The sequence below is a fragment of the Centruroides vittatus genome, unplaced genomic scaffold (assembly GCF_030686945.1).
Source record: "Centruroides vittatus isolate TY-2023 unplaced genomic scaffold, ASM3068694v2 contig_389, whole genome shotgun sequence".
In the NCBI taxonomy this organism is placed as follows: Eukaryota; Metazoa; Arthropoda; class Arachnida; order Scorpiones; family Buthidae; genus Centruroides; species Centruroides vittatus.
The window spans coordinates 79,229-99,956 of record NW_027122205.1 but is presented as its reverse complement, the minus strand read 5'-3'; the positions used below and the strand labels follow the sequence as shown (position 1 = coordinate 99,956).

The 20,728-nt window shown below is 31.0% G+C and overlaps 1 protein-coding gene across 1 annotated transcript; it reads right to left on the bottom strand.

The window, feature by feature from the left end:
* Window positions 1–3,169: 3,169 nt before the first annotated feature.
* On the bottom strand, window positions 3,170–4,984 carry LOC136975838 (general transcription factor II-I repeat domain-containing protein 2B-like). Its single transcript, XM_067270981.1, has one exon. The coding sequence runs from the start codon at window positions 4,982–4,984 to the stop codon at window positions 3,170–3,172; it is 1,815 nt and encodes a 604-aa protein (XP_067127082.1).
* Between the last annotated feature and the right edge of the window lie 15,744 nt (window positions 4,985–20,728).

The window sequence follows — 20,728 nt, the reverse complement described above, 5'->3', positions numbered from 1 at the left end:
TGATATAATTATTTTTCAACAGTTAACTCATCTTCTACAAGGAAGTATTACCGTGGGAACGATAGTTTATGATTAATTTTTACGAGAAAATTTGTCGGTGTTTTTCCGTTTTTTTGTTTCTGTGTTTGATTTAACCCTAACTGTCGAAAATCGATTTTTAACAATAATTTACATGCCCAATTACTCCTTTTACATCAAAATACACAAAGATTTTTTATTGCTTCCTCATTTAAGTGCAGCAGTTGAACGCATTTTGTTGCAATTAAATTTAATGAAAACTAAACTACCGAATCGAGTTCTTACCAATTCCTTGAAGCACTGTTATTAGCAAAGGAGTTACTTAAAAGCAACAACGATAAATGTTAAACTTGGAAACCATCATCTGCTTCAGCCATACAAAAACATTCTCGTGAAAAAGATTCTGATGATGATGATCTTACCAGTGATTTTTCAATGTGATAATATTAAAGTTTAGTACTTCGTGTTCATTACTTTTCTTTCAACATTTTGTTCATTTGATTGTTGTTGAGGAATAATAGCATTCTTGCAATATATGAATTTAGCCTGTATGAATTTTTTATGTTACATGTAACACTATGTATACTGTATTTTAATAAATAGAAATTTGATAAATTATAAATTTATATATTATTTATAAGTATATGTTTAAATAATATATAGCCTACATACATTCAGCAGTTTACAGTCTAAGTAATGATTGCATTAGTAAATAGATCATTTCGACTTAATGTATTGATCCTGCACGTATGTCGTATTATCGATATTAATATCAATTTTTAGAAAAATATTATCGCACATTACTGGTCGGTTTTTTTAAAGAAAACTTAGTACCATTTTTTGTTATCTAGTACTCTTTTTACTACCATTTTTAGAAAGACTTGGAACAATTCTTTTCTCGAGCCAAATGCCATAGTCAACATGTGTAAAGTATTAGATTCAATAAGTGCAGTCTTTAAAATTTAAAGCACTAACATCAGTTTGTAAGTAGTCTATTCTTATTAAGTAATTATTCTGTCTTTAGAAGTAATGGAATAAATGCGACACATATTTAGCAGCCTTTATTTCAGTTATCTATTATTGTAAAACTTCCAATGTACAGTACAATGTGCAAGCAGCAGAGAACTCTCAAACTATAAATTATAACATAATAAATATACAGGTTATATTTTTATAGCCTGCATATTTATTGTTATAATTTATAATATACCTTAATCATACATAGAACTATTAATACTTCTTAGTAATTCATCAGGTAGTTTGTATTCACTCACACGTATGTCTCTGGAGAATAAATAAAATCGGATGTGAAGGAGTGCACGTAAAAGTTGCAACCCCATTCTGTTCCGTGTGTCACTTTTTAAATAGTTAACAGCAGAAAAAGCTCTTTCTACTGAAGCATTTGATATCGGTAGTGTAAGTATATTCAATGCTGCTTCAGCAAGTCGTGTTGCAGGATTGTTACCTGCAGCATCCTTATATTCAATAACTTTTCCAAAAATGTTCTCCTCTTGTGTCTGGAGTAATTCCTGGAATGTTTTGGACACAACGTATCATCATCTCTAATTCCACGCTGTTAAAATCGCATATGGATTTTGGTATTTTTGCAAATGTTTTTTATGATTGACTCAATTTCGTAAATCTGTAAAAGTTTTGCAGGTCGCACACTTTCCGCCAGATTTGACCACTGTATTGAATTTGGTAGCCAAATTTGTAATTGATGAATTGTTGTTTTTAAAAAATTAAAGCATCTTTCCTTAATCTCAAATTCTGAATGAACTGAAAATGATGAAGTTTCAAGAACATTGTGAAAATTTGTACCCAAGTCACAGTCAGGTATATACAATTACACTGATTTTAAATTCATCAAATCTATGGTCAAGAACTGTTCTACAGAATGGTTATTTACGACTGAAGGTTTTATAATTCTTTTAGCAAATGACATAAACAGTGACTGTAATTCATTAATAGCTGCAAAAGTATCTATACTCTCACTTTGAAAAAGTAAGTTGACTCTCCGGAGTTCCGAAAAAATGGGATCCAGAAAAAGCAAACATGCTTTATTTCTAGCATTTCCGTACATTTCACTAAGAAGACGTATCTTGTAGTCCTTTGCAGGATAAACTGAAAAATATAACTTTAGGTTTTCATACTGATTAAGAATTCTTTCTACACAAAGAGAGATAGATAGCCATCGTGTCTTGCTTGGGGTTGTTAACTTAAATGGGTAAGCTGAAACTTCATCAATAGTATCATTCATCACATGAAATAGATGTTTGTAGGTGTTCTTACGCAGTGTACTATGAGAAAAATGTTTGTTTCCTGTAGCATAAAGCTGATATTACTTGGCAGTTCATCTTTCGCTGCAGATGCCACCAAATCCAAAGAGTGGCAGATGCATTTAATATGTATCAGATCATGCCCACAGAAGTCTCTCAAATGTGTATAAAGAGAGTTGTTTCTTTATACACATTTCCACACACAGAAGTGCCATCAGTTGCAATTCCAATCAATTTATTTTTGTCTAGACCCAGCTCTTGCATTTTATTCACAACTGCATTGTGCATAGTTGTTGCAAATCCATCTTGAATTTCAATCAGATCAAGGAAGCAAGTGATCATCCTTCCCAATTCTCTGCTACAATGTTTGGAGCAGAGAGCAAGGAGCTTTGAATCGGATACATCAGTTGACTCATCTATCATAAGAGAGAATTTTGTTGCCGTTTTCAAATCCTCTAGATCAGGGGTGGGCAAATACTTTAAAGCGCGGGCCAAAATGAAATTTTCAAAATGTCTCCCGGGCCGGAGGACTATACCGCGTATGCTTTGCACAAGCGGATGTTTTGGATGGAGTTTTTTCCCTGCCCAATTTTTTTTTTTTTTTTGACAAAAACACTAAGTATCATTTCAATTTGAATAAAATATGTCACGTAATTTTTAAAGAAATATTATTATAAATAAATGGCTATTAGATAAACCAGTCAATGAAAGATTTTATTTTGTTACTTATTTATGTCTTAACGATACAAATTATTTTATATTGACACATAGTTATTACAATTTAACATTTATATTGCATTTCGTAAATATAATAGTAAATAGAATTCAAAAAAGAAAAGAAAAACATCAAACGTTAAAATAAATATTTAAAGTTAATGCGAAACGTGAAATCTCGAATGTTCATCTGACATTATTTCTTCAAAATTGGGTTCCAAATCACTTGTAGCAATCCTTAATACCGAGTGTAGATTTTCGTCAGTAATTTGTGATCGATATTTATTTTTCGTGGAAACCATTAAAGAAAAAGTTCTTTCACAAATATATGTCGAACCAAATAAAACAAGGTATTTTTGAACATAGTTCAAAAAATGTTTGAAATGTTCGTTATTCAAAGCGCCATAGAAAGCACTCAATTCGTTTGAGTGAAAATTTTCTTTTAGTAAATTATTTGATTGTAAGTCAATTAGTTCTAGTTGAATTTCAACAGGAGCTTCTTGCACATCGAAATTGAAAGGTTGGCTAATTAATGATAAAGGTTTTTCAATAGCTTTGAAATCTTGAAATCTTCTTTGGAATTCAGAATGCAGGTCTTGTGTTATTGCACTATATTTAAAAAAATCTGTATTTTTCAATGATTCTCGCCGTGCTTGCAATGAGGGGAAATGATTTAATAATTTATTATTAAAGTTTTCAGCAAATAAATTGAGTTTTGTCATAAATGCTTTGACGTTTGAGTGCATATTGAAAGCGAATTGGTTTTTCCCTTGTAGATTTATATTTAGTTCATTCAAATATTTTACGATATCTACTGAAAACGAGAAATCGTTTAGCCAAGCCTTATTTTGCAATTCAGGAAAATCATGTAGTTTTTCTTTTATCGACAAGAAGGATACTATTTCATCAAGCAAATATTGAAATCTGTCCAAAACTTTACCAATGCTAAGCCATCTCACTTCAGTGTAATAAGGAATTTCGTAGAAGTCACTTTCAATTTCTTTCAAAAATTCAACAAACTGTCGATGATTTACGGCACGTCCTCGGATAAAATTCACAACTTTGGTCACAACAGTAACGACGTGATTCAATTTCAAAACTTTTCTGCATAGCACTTCTTGATGAATAATGCAGTGCAAAAATAATATATCGTGTTCTGGTTGTAACTCTTTTACTTTGTCGCGAATTCGTTTAAGTAAGCCTACATTTTTCCCTGTTAAACTAGGACAACCATCCGTAGTGACGCTTACTATTTTATTCCAAGTTAAACTTACTTTAACTAAACACTCTTCAACAGCGAGAAAGAAGTCTTCACCAGTAGTTGTATCTTTCATTGGATGCACACTAAGAAGTTCCTCGCTAATTTCACATTTCTTGTTAATGCCGCGAATAAATATTAATAATTGACTTGTATCAGTAATATCGCAGGACTCATCTAAAGCCAGAGAACAATAGGTAAAATCAGCAATTTTTGTTCTTAGCTGGTCAAGTAAGTTTCCTGAAATATTTTCAATCCGTCGTACTATTGTTCTTCTCGAAAGGCTTACATTTTCAAAAATATGTTTCTTTTCAGGACAACATATCTCCGACACTTGTACCATGCATTGTTTAACAAATTCTGCTTCAGAAAACGGCTTACAGAACTTAGCAATTTTGTGTGCGACAACATAACTTGCTTTTGTGGTAGATTTCTCTATATTACTTTGTTTGGTAAAAATATTTTGTTTCTTATTCAAGTTTTTTGCTAAGTTTTCTGCTACAGTTTGAAGTTCTTTTAAAGAAAGTGATGCATATTTTGGATGTTTTGTTGTAAAGTGCCTGTTTAAATTGTATTCTTTGAAAACAGCAATTGTTTCCTGACAAACTAAACAAATTGCTTTCTTATTAATGTTTGTAAAAAGATATTTTACCGTCCAAGCTTCATTGAAGTTTCTGCATTCCAAATCAACTTTTCTTTTTTTAGATTGACTCATTTTACAAAGGTCTACAAATAAATAATTTAATTAATACAATAAAATAAAACCAATGTTTTAAAATTTTACTTACAAAAAGTCCACTTTTTCAATTTTATATTTGCAAACTAATATTAGACTCGAACAAAAAAGAGTATGCGATCAGTGCTAAATCAAAATTAACAATACGCGTGGTGCGACCTGTCGTCCCTCGAAAAGTGAGAGGAGTGCAGCATATGCCGTCCACACATGCATTTCGAACCTAGCGCGATCTCCTTTGTGTTCGACGAAAAAACCGCCCTGAGAGCGATCGTCGCGACATCGTCCACACTAGTGTAGTCAGCCGACCGCCCATTTTATTACGCCTATTATATATACAGTACGCACACTAATAATGTTGATGTCAACAAAATCTCATAAAAGAGTTTAAAAAAATTTGCGTGCGGAATTTTTCAACGGGCCGGATAAAATTAGCAAAAGGGCCGGATCCGGCCCGCGGGCCGGCTTTTGCCCACCCCTGCTCTAGATGCTTCTTATGTAGATAAGGTCCCAAAACATTTTTTATTAGAGCAGAGCATTTCGTTCAATGCATATGAAATGTTTCTTTGCCATTGCTTACATCTTTAAACTCATCATTTAGAATTTCTCCAAGAGTATCAACACAGTTCATAGATGTGTTCATTGCAGCAAACAGAGCAATTCGAGCCTCTTTGTGAATTTTTGCTAATGGCAGTACTCTAGGTACTGCAAGTACATTCAAAGGCTGAAACTTACCAAACTGAACTTCATTAGATTTATGTTTCTTTGTAGCAGCATGCTTCATTAAATCAGAATAATGTGCACGTACACTACATTTGCAATATTTACAGAAAACCTGGTCCTCTGCCTTTGGATCTTCTGAAATCCAATCTGAAAGACAAATTTCATTTAATTGATGAAAATGGGATCCTCTCGTCTTTGAATGAAGCTAGTGAAATACAGTGGGACCTTCATATGAGCCGTTGACAGTCGAAATCGATTAACTTCACTTTTTGAATCTTTTAAATTTTAGTGCCAATCTATTTGAATGATGCTTAACTTTTTATATTTAAAATTAATTTTTTAATAATTAGGCTTAACACTACTAAATGTTTATTTAAATTTAAATTTTAAAAAAAGAAAGTAGGCCTATATTATTTTATCAATTTCTTTTTTTGTTTTTTGGAGTTAATCAATTAGGCAAATAAATTGCTCATAATTCGAACGTCTATATATCATTATAATTTATGAAAGTTTCCTCATCTGAAATTACATGCATATTGTAAATATGTTGAAGAGACTTTGTTTTGTTTACTATATTTTTGTGTATATTGTTTTATATTTTAATTACAGTATCTCAGTTTTATTTGAGTACTTGTCTGTTAATGAGACCACGCCAGTCCATTTAAACAGCTTCTTGTAAAGAAATCACTATTTTATTATATATATAAAACATTTACAAGAAGCTGACGTTGGCAAGCAGTTACAATTAGCGTAACGTTATTTGTTACTAATTCTATCAAAAACAATTAAAATTTATAAAAATTAGGGTCTAGTAACCATGTTTGGTACCATTCCGTATAGCATAGCATTTGCCATTAGTCATTTAGCCGGTGGTCGTCGACTCCATCAACGTATTTAAAACGTTGCACCCACGTTCAGTAGACCCACCGGTAGATGATACCATAAAAACTAATGATATTAAATCATGCAATATAGATGCAATTTTTTTTTATTTCTTTCTTTCTAGGATATCATTTAACTGGAATTTATATTAAATTTTCTTTAAAAAATAAGCTATTATAAACTAAAAATTTTCCTGTCAAGCATGACTGAATACTCACTGGAGCTATCTTTTCTTAAAGTTTAAATTTAATTAAATCAATTTAAAATTACGCCATTTGCCAAAATATTTAAAAATGCAACTTAATGAGGAAAATTTCCCGCTTACCTGTAAGATTTTTATCTTGAAGCCATTCTTTCCGAAAGGACCGAGAATACTTTGTCCATTTACCCATTTTAATATCAATAATAAATAGTATAATTTATATAAGTTTTATAATTTATGTATAAAAACAAAACGAATAGACAGAACACCGTTCTAGGCGCAAAACAAAGGATGAAATAATTTGTGTAACCAGCCCAAAATGTAGCCAAGTCAAATTTTTGTAGCCCAAAAAGTAGCCAGTGCGCCAGATGCTTTTTTTAACGCCAAACTGAAAAATAAGTAGACCAATTTGGCTCAAAGTAGCCAAATATGGCAACGCTGGTAACTGCAACATGTGCAAACTTATTCACGTGGATTTATTTACAACTTGCTACAGTTAAATTGATTGGTCGAATTATTATAGTCGCAAACGCAGATGCATTGTAAATAATCCCATCATGCTTAACGACATACGTAACCAAGTGAGTATGACGTATTTCCTCTCGCTTTTCGAGTTCGCTCGACGGGTCTAACTCGAGACTACCGATTATGTGAGTCATAGTAACACGAGTGAGTTGAATGACGTCATTTCGAGTACAACACGAAAAACTCGAGACTAAGGGCCCAGGAAAGTTGATCAATTGGTTGCTGGTTTATTGATTATTTAATGGATGTATTTTGAATTTCTCTTCAATCGATATTCTTAATATTGTAATTTTTAAAACGGATAAATAAAATTGAATTATTTTAATCTGTTTAATGCGCAAATTCAATTTAATTAAATATGTAAACATTTAATTAACTTTTATTGATTTTCTAAATTTCATGCATGTTACTTCGGTCACGAAATCTTTTCTATTATTCAAAACAATTATTTTAAAAATTTTAATCTAATAATGAAAAAACAGTAGGCTATTAAAATTCCTTTCACGTTCTGTATTAATCAATGAAATAAATAATTTTGCGTGTTTTACTGTTTGACAGCTTGACAAACAGGATGTTGCATTTTTAATATCAATATGAAATTTTTATGGTAAACAACACATGTAATGCAGAGTGCATTCTATATGTTTAAGGCTCGAACACAACAAAAATCTTTACACTGTTACATTGTATAACGATGACATTTGTGTGTTCAATTCGATGAAAAAGAATAAGATTCGCAAAATTCCTCAAAACCCCACATCATTTCAAATGACTAGCGATGAAGAATGATATCAAGATTTGTGGGAACTGTTACTAAACTGTATCAAATGCACTGGTTTAAACTGTAAGTTTAGCACATCAACTGTATTCGATATAATTATAATTATCGAAAGTTTTTTTTGTCAAATTTGTTTCACTTATTACGTTTTATCATTACGTATACTGTAATAATACTTTTAACAGTTGTACTTTTTAAATATCAGATAATAAGCCGTTTGATATCGAAAGTTTACTTTCGTGCCAAGAAAGGTGAAGTAGCGCAACAAAATCTCTGCATTATTCTCTATCGAAAACTTTCATCGTGGAAATCGAAAACTTTTAAAGATTAAAGTGACATTAGCTTGGTTACGCTTAATGAAGATTTTACTTGTTCTTTCTATTTTCAGTGTTTTATGAAACTCAGGTCTGCCCTAAAAATAAAGTCTATTGTCAGTTTATAACAATTAAAAACACAAAGTTTCATGACAAAATTTCGTAACAGAAAGTTTCACATAACATTTTATATATTTATTATGATTAATAATATAAAAGTTATTCATTAAATAAAATCTCATAATAGCCGCGAAAGTTACGCAACTCATTGGTAGACTTCCCCTTCGTATTTTATATTATATGTATTATTTCTAAGCTTTTATTTTCATTTATTTCATTTATGTGGTAAACCGAAAAAAACATTTATTAAAATATATATGAAATGCTTTTATACCTTGAATATTTTTATAGCATCCATTAGTAATTTCTCGAATATTGGATGGAGTTATATTGTGTAGAACACACTATCGGTATTTTACTCAGTGATAACTTTTACAAACGGCAGAACGAAACACAGATGAACTGTGGGTCACAACTCAAAATATTTAAAAGATGCCATTTTCAACGAATTAAATAGTTGCAGCAACTTATTAAACATGTCAGTAATTTTTGCTGTTTAAAATTGTTTTCACAAAAATGTAACAAGCCCATGAATTTCCTATAATTTATCGTCATCACTCGTCATATATCAATTTAAATTAATTAAATGTCTCGAAACTACAGCACAAACTCACCTTTATAATTTATAAGTAAAGAAAAGTTGTGAAACGACAAGTAATTGAGTAAGGAAAAAGCTGCACATCTGCAAAATCAAAATGCTATTGAAAATTTCAGTAGAAGTGAATGATATTTTCAAAATAAAACTAAGGTAAATTTTAAAATTTATCTTCAACATTTTAAAATCATATTTGTAGTTTAATCGAAATATATTTAGAACATATCCGAGGAGGTAATATGTCCTTTTTATAGTATTAATAATTTAAAAAATATTATTCATGTGTACTGAAGAACGTCCACAAAAAATTTTATATTTATAACCTCAAAAAATTAAACACGTGTATATTACAACTTACAACGATTATAAAATTTTCGCCTACGAGAATCTTAATACTAAAAATTTACTTCTTAGCGGTTTTTGCTCTTAACAGCGTTAGAGTAAAAATTAATTTTCGTAAAGTTTCATAAAAATGTTAAGAAAATGTATAAATGGAAATAAAATGTTACACGTGTTTCGTTAAATTCGCCAAACCCACCTTTAAGATATTTACTTTTGTTACGGGATAACATCCAAAAAATGACAACGTTAATTCGGTTTCATTACACTGGATCAATGCGCTGTTTGCCTGTAATACATAATTTCGATTTTAGTAATTACAATAAAATTCTATTGCTAATTAAATATGTTCAGAAACTTTCGTTAATCTGTTTAAATTACCAAATATGCTTCGTCTAATCGGTCATAATGAATGCAATGGCTGTAGATTTTCGAATATAGATTACGCATCTAGGTATAGAAAACACATAAATTTCATATATACTTATAAATTTTACAAGCAAAAATAAAATTGATAAGGTAAACATTTTATAATTGGAATTTTGTAAGAAAAAGAAACTGAGGTCAACAGCAATAATTCTTTATTTCGGTTTACAAGAAAACAGAAATTTAATGACGTTGTTTCGACGTTCTAAAATGTAATATATGTTAAGAAAATGTGTTATGTATAAAAATGTACATATTTTATTATCAACTTATTATGACATATATTATCTATTTTCACTCCTAGTATGTTAAATACTAGAAATGAAAATTGGAAAATGTATTTTAAATAAAACGAAGTTAATGAAAAGTAGTAGTTTAGAATAGTGAGATAAAAATTTTATTTATAAAATGTTTGTAGGTATTGTTGTAAATAAAATTAGATACAGTAGACTTTCCCGTCTCCGAACTAACGAATGTGGTCCGAATACTAGAAATGTCCCGAGAAAGGAACGTGTCAGAATTAGACTGTAACTTATATGTGCATTGTGTATATGAATAATGTGTATTTTGGATTTGACTTTTATTTTTACAATTACACTTACAGTTAGTTTTAAAAATATTTTATTACAGTGGTTTGTTTTGTCGTTCGGTTTTCTGACAGGCTGCTATACCAAGCCAATGGTTTATTATATCCACCTCAGTAATAATTGATGGATTGTGCTATTCTCCAAACTTCAAAGCAATCTTAATAAAAAAAATACAATTGTTAATGTACATAGGCCTACATACCGCAGTAAGGAAGAGTTCCATTCGAACTTGCGTAAAATATTTTCGAAAATGTTGGTTGCTTATGATTAGTCCGGATAAGGGAAAGTTCGTATAGAACAGTGGTGGGCAAACTTTTTTAATGGGGGACCACAAAGTTTAAGAAATTCTAGAGGAGGGCCAGAATTATAGAAAAAATGCATTTTGTGTTAAAGCTTTTAATCATAATATTATAAAAACATTACAGCATTACACACAAATGTTACAAATTACCTTTTACCTTAAATAATAATTAATGTAACTTTTATTCGAAGGCCCTGCCATGGTAGGCGTGTGAGACATATGGAATTGTTTTTGATTTTCCATAATATTTTCGAAAGCAGGTTCCAGCTGTGACGAAGCAACTTTCAGCAGTGCGAAAAGGTGTTCATCAGTCAATCGGTTTCTGATTGAGTTTTTCCGCAATTTTATGGTCGAAAAAGTCTGTTTGGACACATATGACGACGCAAACATCGCCATAATTTTCTGGGCGTGAGCAATCATCTTTGGGAATTCAGCTTTCCGCAGTGCTCTATAAAAATCTAGTTTTGTGGAATTGAAGAACAATTGCTTTAAATGGGTACTGCACTGCATTTCAATAATTTCCAACTGCAATTCTGCAGATACATTTTCCGGATCTACATTAAACGGCATCGAGAAAACATTTAGCGATGATTGAATGTTCTTAAAATCTTGAAACCTAGTTTCAAATTCTGTGTGAAGTTTTTTCAACGCCTGACTGAATTCTTTTAGTTTGTTCTCACTCACTGGTGACATGGATTTTAAACGCAGAAAGTGAGTTAAATCGTTCTTCGCCATGCAGTTATAAAACAGAAAAAGCTGAGTTTTAAATGATTTCAGACAACCCCAAGTCTCATCTATAAATTGGTTTTTTCCTTGCAATTTTTTATTTAATTTGTTATAGTGTTCGAGCAAATCGGTAAAAAATGCAAAATCGGTACGCCAATCTTTGTCTTCGAAGATTTGGAAATCAGACCATTTCTCTGTTTTATTCTTTAAAAAATCTTGTATTTCTTCTTTTAAATTCCAAACCCGTTCAAATGCATATCCACAACTTAACCATCTTACTTTCGTGTGGTAAAGAAGGTCAGAATAATCTGCGTCGACTTCAATCAGAAATTCTTGGAATTGTCGGTGTACCAAGCCCCGAGATCGAATCGTATTAATTAGTTTTAAAACCACATTAAGTACATGGGTAATAGCTATTGCAGCTTTACAAAGGATGTCCTGGTGAATTATAAAATGTAAAAATACAATTTCGTGATTAGGATTCTGGTTCCGAAAAATACCTGAAAATCCCGCGTTTTTCCAACCATATTTGGGGCTCCATCTGTAGTTATATTGCATAATTTTGAAATAGGCGCATTTAAATTTTGAAGACCTTCGGAAAATTCGTTATAAATTGTTTGCCCCATCGTTTTTCCTTTTATCAATTGCAAACAAGCTAGCTTTTCAGTAATATTAAATTCGTCGTCAACGCCTCTAATAAAGATTAATAATTGAGCAGTGTCACTTTGATCCGTACTTTCATCCATCGTCACGGAAAAATATTTAAAGTTTTCTATACGCTGCCTAAATTGAGTCGACAAGTTTGATGCAATGGCATCAATTCGCGTTGTTACTGTTTTTCGCGATAAGCTGACAGACTCAAACTCTAATTTTTTCTGGACATAAAATTTTACTCATACTCACCATACAATCTTTTACAAATTCTCCTTCCGAGTATGGTTTGTTATTTTTAGCTATTTTATAAGCCACAACATATCCAGCCAGTGTAGAAGCCTTTTGAGCAGTGTTTTGCTTTATAAACACATTCCGTTGAGCAGATATTGTCTTTATTAGGTTTTCCGCATTTATCTTTTTTCTGCGTCATTCATCAAAGAGTATTTGGTTTTTGAATGTTTGGTGTTGAAATGACGAGCAAGGTTAAAATCTTTAAAGAAGAGTGGGCTTGGAAATACTTTTTTACGGAATACAACGGTAAGCCAGTATGTCTTATTTGTAATGAAGCAGTGGCGGTATTTAAACAGACGACACTCGGAATCGACTTTTCGTTTTTTATACGCCATTATCCCAAAAGCGCAGATAAACATGCCAAATTCTTGAGCTATGTAAAGGCTATAATTAAATATTAGAAATCAATTAATTTGACTTGAGGAAGGGAGTTACGCTGCCATCTCGTATTAAATTTCTAAAAATAAATTTTGAATTGGTCATTAAATGTCTGAATTAAAAATTAATTATTTATAATTATTAAATTAACGTAAAACGTGCGGCTCGGTCAGTGATAGCTGGCGAGTGGCGAGTGGCGAGTGGCGACTGAGTTCACTCGCCCTGCCGCCCGCGCCTCTCATTTCACCACGCTTTGCGCCCCGTATTACGCAACACATGAACTACGCGGCTAGTTTAGCTTCACCTATAGGTTATGCATCTATTATTCTACTAAGTAGAATCTACTTTATACTTCTCGACCGTCAAAACGTAATTATAGCGGGCCATATACTATCCATGTCGATGGACCCTCGGCTGGCCGGATTAAATACTTTCGCGGGCCGTACTTTGCCCATCACTGGTATAGAAGATGGTCGGATATAGACGTCTAGTGTAATTATATTATTTATCGTTTTACAGATACGTATACAGTATGTACTGCAATTTTTTTTAATTTTAGTAAAATTATACTTTATTTGAAAAAAGGAAATTATTTACAGAAAAATTTTAAGTTTATAATTGTAAGTAAAGTTAATATCTCCTACTTTAATCTATTAGCGTATTACCTCAGCCTCTTGTGTTTAGATATGTATTACTAATGCATCTTTCTTGTCTACAGCTGTAGTACGTGCACCAATAGTTGAACAGTGCTGATTTAAAAATCTACATATTTTTCAAATGCAGATATACGAATGATATTGACATTATAAGTCGTGATTAATAGCCATGATTAGTAATTATATTAGTGGAAGAAAAATTATACAGTTTAACGGCAAATATTTTATAAGAAATGTAATTAATTTCTAGAATATATATTGTTACGTTTAATGTAAATTAAAATTTAATTATATACTTACATGTGTCGAAATGCTCGATAAATAATACAAGTATAGTAAAACTGCGATTGTTGCTAGTAATAACATTATTCCTAAAGTATATTTTACAAATACTTCATCAGAATTAATCGCAAGAGACCCCAATGAAAATTCAAGAAGAATTACTAAAAGAGCTAAATCAATGGAGTAGTGATTTTGAATAACATTACAAAATTTAAAACTGTCTTTGCTATTCTGCAAACATCGCCAAATAAGTTTTGATAAAGCTCGATTCCTTTTTTCTGCCAAGTGAATTATTGTAGAGAATTGCATCTTTTGTAATTCGCATAAGAGAATCAGAAAAATTATCTGAGCAAAGTTATACAATGGCACGAACAAATGGAATGTATTTGAAATCATACAAACGGCTAATGTTATAGACCATTTGTAATTGATGTAAGGCAAAAATACGTAACGATACATCACACCAATATTCAGTCCGATTATCGCAATTATAATAATCCAAATACGAGTTAACAAATCTTGAAGTTTTATGAACTTTTTCAAATGAAAAGCGACAAACGTTGATTCGTTCATAATTTCAAACCACAATTTTCGACTTCTTTCGTAGAGCCGAAAATATTTTTGTGAGTTCCAAATTATCAACGTTTTTAGCATAAATAATGTCAATAGTACCGTCGTCACTCTGAGAAGAAAGACATCTTTTCCAAATGCCTTGCAAATGTCGCATAGATTCAATGCTAATTCTTCATCCTTCGTCAATAATATGATCACATACTTGACTGTCTGAAGGAAGAAGAATGTCTTAAGACACACTTTGTAGAATTTCTTAAATGATCGCCAATTTTCGTTGCTGTTATAAATATCGATTGCAAGTATTTTGAATAATATACGTGTTTGTGAAAATACAATATCTGGGTCTATTTCACTGTTATTCATACTGTAAAAGTTATCAAGACCATTCATCTATTTTCCTTCGTGTGTATGGTATAGAACTTTTTTTAGCAATCATGAATGTATTAAAAGATCGCGTTAGTCTGCAGACAACAGTCAAAGGATAATGGAAGGAGGTTTTGGAATTTTTTCTTAATGAATATGTTCATTAAGAAAGAATTTCAAAACCGCCTTCCATTAATGCATTATAATTTTATATTCTAACATTATACTAATCGATTTGAAGCTAATGGTTTGTAAGTTAATGTAGAATTTCTCCATAATATTAACAGGAGCTAATAAAGCAAATATTTTTATTGGGGCTAGGCATGTAAAATTAAAATATCAAAAATTCTATTCATTTTTATGGAGTACTTCGATAAATTACTTTTTAAAAATTCTATGTGTAATATCTGCAATCTGTTGGTTATACAGTAAGTTTTAAAGAGAATGAGAGATATTTTGCAGTGATCAAATACTCCGAAAGTAGGCTTAATGGCATGATGAATTTTAATTATCGCATTCGTTTTCCATTTACTATTAATTAAAATACTATTTAATTTGTATTATATACCGAACAAAAAAGTTTTTAGCCGGTGCCCTATGCGAATATATCAATACCATTTCTTCCTGATCCGCTGCCCATTCTAAGCCCAGTCGAACTGGTAATAGACGTGAAGAATGTACTTTCAATTCTTACAGAGCAGAGAGAGTAAAAATCAAATACAATTGTGGCTCCTATCCAAGATCTCCACAGCATACTCCAGGTAAAATTCACTCTTATCTTTCTCTTCCATGCAGAAATAAAATTACTTCAGTTATAAAAATTCAGATATGAGGTAGAATGTCTTGAATTTCATGAACTTTTTTCAGATGAATAGTCATAAAATTCAATTTAATTCAATTCAATTCAAATTTATTAACGTAATTTGGAAAAATTCCAGTTACAAGGGGTGCATTAGGTTACAAATATTAATAAATATATTATAACCTCCGACAATAAATAATTGTTATGTAAGTTATTTTCTATTCTAAAATGTAGTCAGTCTATTACAATATTAAACAAAAAATTAGAACAACAACCAAAGCCAAATATATGTATCATTCATTTAGGCTCTCCATCGTTTTAAGATATTTAATAATAAACTGATAAATTCTGATAATCATAGTTGAACCCATCTGAAATATTTTTTGATAGAATTCTTGCATAGACTTGATAGCTGACAAAGTCAAAATTCCCGATTGTTCCCTAAGTTTGGAACAACCTTTACATAAACTAATTATATGGTATACCGAAATTTGGTCATTACATAGCTTACATTGTTTATTCTTAATGGCCACAAAATTTCCTTCAACTGTGATATAAAAACTGTTTAATCTGATCTGCATATAAAATCTTTTCATCCCGAATGGTATTTTATAATGAATATAATTACTTGCTGGCGAAAAATTTAGATTAACTATATACCATGGATGAAATTTTGACTCCTGTAGATTTTTAATCTCACGAACAATTGACTCGTTGTACATATTCTCCACCAATAAAGAAATTCCATAATTCCAGTCTGTTTCTGAACCGTTAAATAATAAATAGGACAAACCATAATTTGCCAATTTGATCCTAAGTTTGTTATACCAATTATTTTGATAGTTCTTTTTGTTCTCTGCCAAGATTTTTAAAACTTTTAATATCGTATTAACTTGAATATTCTCACTAGTTAACAGTCTCTTCAGAAATTTCATGATCCTAATTATCAAGTACGGCTCTAATAACATCCGATTTGTATCATGACGAATCGCATACCCTGGCACTGCTTTGTCTAATCCATAAATTTTTCTTATAAAATGTAATTGAATTTTTTCAAAGTAAGATAACCAGTTTAGTCCCCATAATGGTAGAGCATAACAAATAGAATTGATAACCAACGCTGAAAACAGACGAAACTGCATTTGAATCGAATTTGTTTTCATTTTAACAAATAAACCAATTAAACTATTAATTATTCTATATGCTTTAACCTTCATCCGTTGAAACTGTTTTCCGAAAGACAACGTTGAAGTGATAAGGACCCCCAGATATAATACTTCCTCAGTTACTTTCAATTTTTCACTCATCAAATAAAAGTCATGGTCTTTCCTCGCCAGCTTACCTCCCTTTCGAAACACTACAATATGGGTCTTATTCGGGTTGATCTTCAATCCCATTTTCGAAAAGTATCTCTGAGTTAAATTTAATTTTCTTTGAAGCCCTATTTTTGTCGGTGAAATCAGTACCACATCATCGGCATATTGTATCGAATGTACTATCATAGTATCCTTAATAATAATACCATCCTCCTCCTTCATAAATTGGTTATCTAAGTCATATATCATAAAATTGAATAAATAGGGTGATAACGGATCACCCTGCAGTAATCCGCCACTTATTTCGAACGAAGGGTAAGTAATTAGACCACTTTTAATTGTAATAGAGTACTGACCAAACAGAGACTTTATTACGCTTGTAAATGTTGAGTCTGCTCCATTATCTTCCAATTTCACACATAATTTATTCACTGAAATAGAATCAAATACTTTCTCTATATCCAAAAAGGCCATATATACCTTACGTCTTTTTTTAACAAGATGAATTTGTATGGTCGAAAGCAATAAAAATATTGCCACTTCCGTCCCACTCTTCTTCACAAAAGCAAATTGTGAATTTGAAATTAAACCATTAACCTTAGTCCATTTTTCAAACCTTGAATAGTCATAAAATTTGAATTCTTCATAATTTAAAATTATAATTGTAGACTTATTTTAGGGTGTAATATATTTTTCGATTACTTAATTACGAGACGATTTTAAGTTTAAGAAATTTAATACAAAGATCATTATTCTCAAAAAACGTGTTCCGTGGAAATTATTTGTAATTATCAACGAGATAATAGAATAATTACTCATTTTATTTAGTGTAAAATAATGTTTAGCGGTGATTCCCATACATTTGGTTCACATAAACTTATATTTAACATTTCCTATTCGTACCTCAATGCCTCCTAACACATTTTTTTCTTGTGTGAGATGGCTTGAAAATACAGTATTATTAGAGAATCTTTACTGTAATTTAAACTTCATTGGACGACCGTTTTATTATATACATTTTATTATTCATAGTGATAAAGGTAATCAGGATGTTGTTTTGTTCGACGTCCGAAGAAGGAGGTTACGAAAATTAGACAAACTAGGACAATGGGGGTAGGGGAGTAAAACATTGAAGAAAAATTCGGACGTAATTTATGGACTGCCCGTTATTACTTACAATCGTTGTGTTAACGTCTCCATGTTGTTCAGAAGCTCAAACCCATAACCGAGTGGTTAAATTAAGCTATTTAACAAGATTTCTTGCCATAACCTAGACAACTACACAAAACAGAGAAAACCTAAACGAACACATCATTTTTACGTGTAATTAATGTCGTTCTCGAATTATACAAAGAAATTTTGCAAAGATTCATTTTATCCGTTCGAGTTTGGGCATTTGACGAATATGTTAACAATTAATAACATTATTTCGCTCTAAGTGCTCGAAATCGCGGAGAAATTTCGAAGTAATTAAGTGTAAATAAGAAACAAACCTGATTGAATTTTTTAAAATATTTTTTAGCGATCTTCACTACAATTATATTACCCACAGCAAAACAAAATTTAAATAATTCTTTCTCTACGTGTGATCTGTACTTTCTTTACCACGCAAATATGAATTTATTCGATATTTCGTTGATCAGATTATTTAACTCATTGTAATGTGAATTAACTCTGTACGTCAAATGCCAGATATTGTTTGTAATTGATATATCTGCAATAGAGTGAAACTACAAAATCTGGTGTGATAGAATATATTAATCCCATAAACACAGCAATTCTTTGTTCACAAAAAATCTCTCAGAGAAAGTGTTCCATTCAAACTACGCAAAGAATTATCAACAGGAGTGAATGAAGCTGTTATAATCATTGATAATTTCATTTTATTACGTATGAAATTGTATCCGTCTCTCGCATACGACGATGAAAGATTTTGGAAATTTAACGACAACGCAATACACTTTGCAATGTGCTATTTTGTGGTTATGTTTAAACCAACAAAACAACGTAATAAAATCTTGAATATGAATTTACTTAAAAAATTCTATTTTGGAACATAACACCTGCATTCATTTATGTCTGAAATTATTAAAATATTAACATACTCCAGTACCATTACAATTAAGTTTGTAAAGTATATTCGGCTTACTCTCCATTTATTTGAATAAAGCTTTATGAAACACAAGTACACACAAATTATCTTTATTTCATCGTATGAATTTGAGAATTGTTTAGGCCTATCTGGGCAAAGTTTTAATTGAATGTTTTTTTTTCGCTGAAAACAAAAAGAACTTGATGTGTATTATTTATCGTTACTTAAATTTGAAATGAACACCATTCGAAACTAGAATCGTATTTTTCTATATTCAAATAACTGAAGTAGACGTGAAAATACGAACCCATATGTACGCAAAAACATACTCAAACACCCTCAGAGAAAAAAACAAACACTTATAAATAGATTTCTGTTAAAATACAATCTGTAACCTTTTTGTAAAACACGAAAGATTACTTGCAAATGAATAGCCACTTTAATGTTCTTGTTTGTGTTTAGTGCTATGGGATGCTTTAAAAGTCGACAGTACGTGTAAAGAATGAAACACAGCGTTTAAAAACATGTTTAGCTATATTTTCCGTGTTTACTTTTTGCTCGATGACATTTGCCATTAAACTGCGAATGAGAAGCGGGGAAGGTGCTTCATCTGCTGTTTTCAAAAATTAATTTGTAGTTGAAACTACTTATTTACTTACGACCAACGGTCAACTCTACTAAATATGGAGTAGAAATCATGAACAAATATTGTATAAGCGTTCTCAAAAATGCGTATAAAGAATCCGCTCGAGGAAGACACTCGATGACGTATCACGTGATGAAACTTTTATTATATATTATTATCTTAGGAAATACACCTCTTTTCTTTTAGTCATCAGTATGACTAACTTCATACAGATTCTCTGAAAAATAATAAAAATGATTTATTTAGAACACCTGATGGCTAATTTTTCATGTTTTGTTTTCTTTCTCAAACTAACGAATGCAGTTTTCGCATTTTATCCGGCAAGCAAACATATAGTGATGCTATTGTTACGGACATAGCATTTTTATTAAAGTGAAGGTAGCCAAAAAATCGGTTAATCGTGATAAACTAAGAAAGACACATAACATCTGTTCATAATGTATTGAATGTATCTATTCTTAATCAAATTTAATCGTCTTAAACACTTTCAAAATATTCGATCTCTCGATTAATTAACTAACTCAGACAATACGTTTTAAGAAAAACAAAGTACGCCTTTCATTATGAGTCGCCATTATTGCATTTATTCTGTTAAAATATAAAACTACTGAACAGATAACGAAAGAAATATAAAGAAAATATATGCAGAAAAAGCAAAAGTGAATAAATAGAATTAATACTTTACTATGACATATTACAATTATGTAATTTTTAATTATATTTTCGGAATATTTCACACGCCATTGAAATTATTGATGCTGGCTAACATGTGTTGTGTTACTTTATTCGGACAACCATTGAATGGGTAATTTACAGTGGCGTGCCTGCGGTGGAAGCGGTGGAAGCGGCGCTTCCACCTTTCAATGACCTTTCCTTGTAGTTTCTAAAATCTAAATTTTTATATTTTAACGTACTTTGAATTAATTAAAATTAATATTATATTATAACTGCATTATGTATCTTATTACAAATTTTTTATTACATGTGAAAAAAACGATAAGATTTTTTCTTGCTATCGTATAATGGAATATCAGTGGCGTAATGGAAGCGCTTACGAGACAGTTTCCATGGCGAAAATAACTGAATGGTGTAAAGCAGCCAGAGGGTATTGGCGCATGCGTTTTACAGAGCACCAAGCTCAGCCGGTTTAGCTGG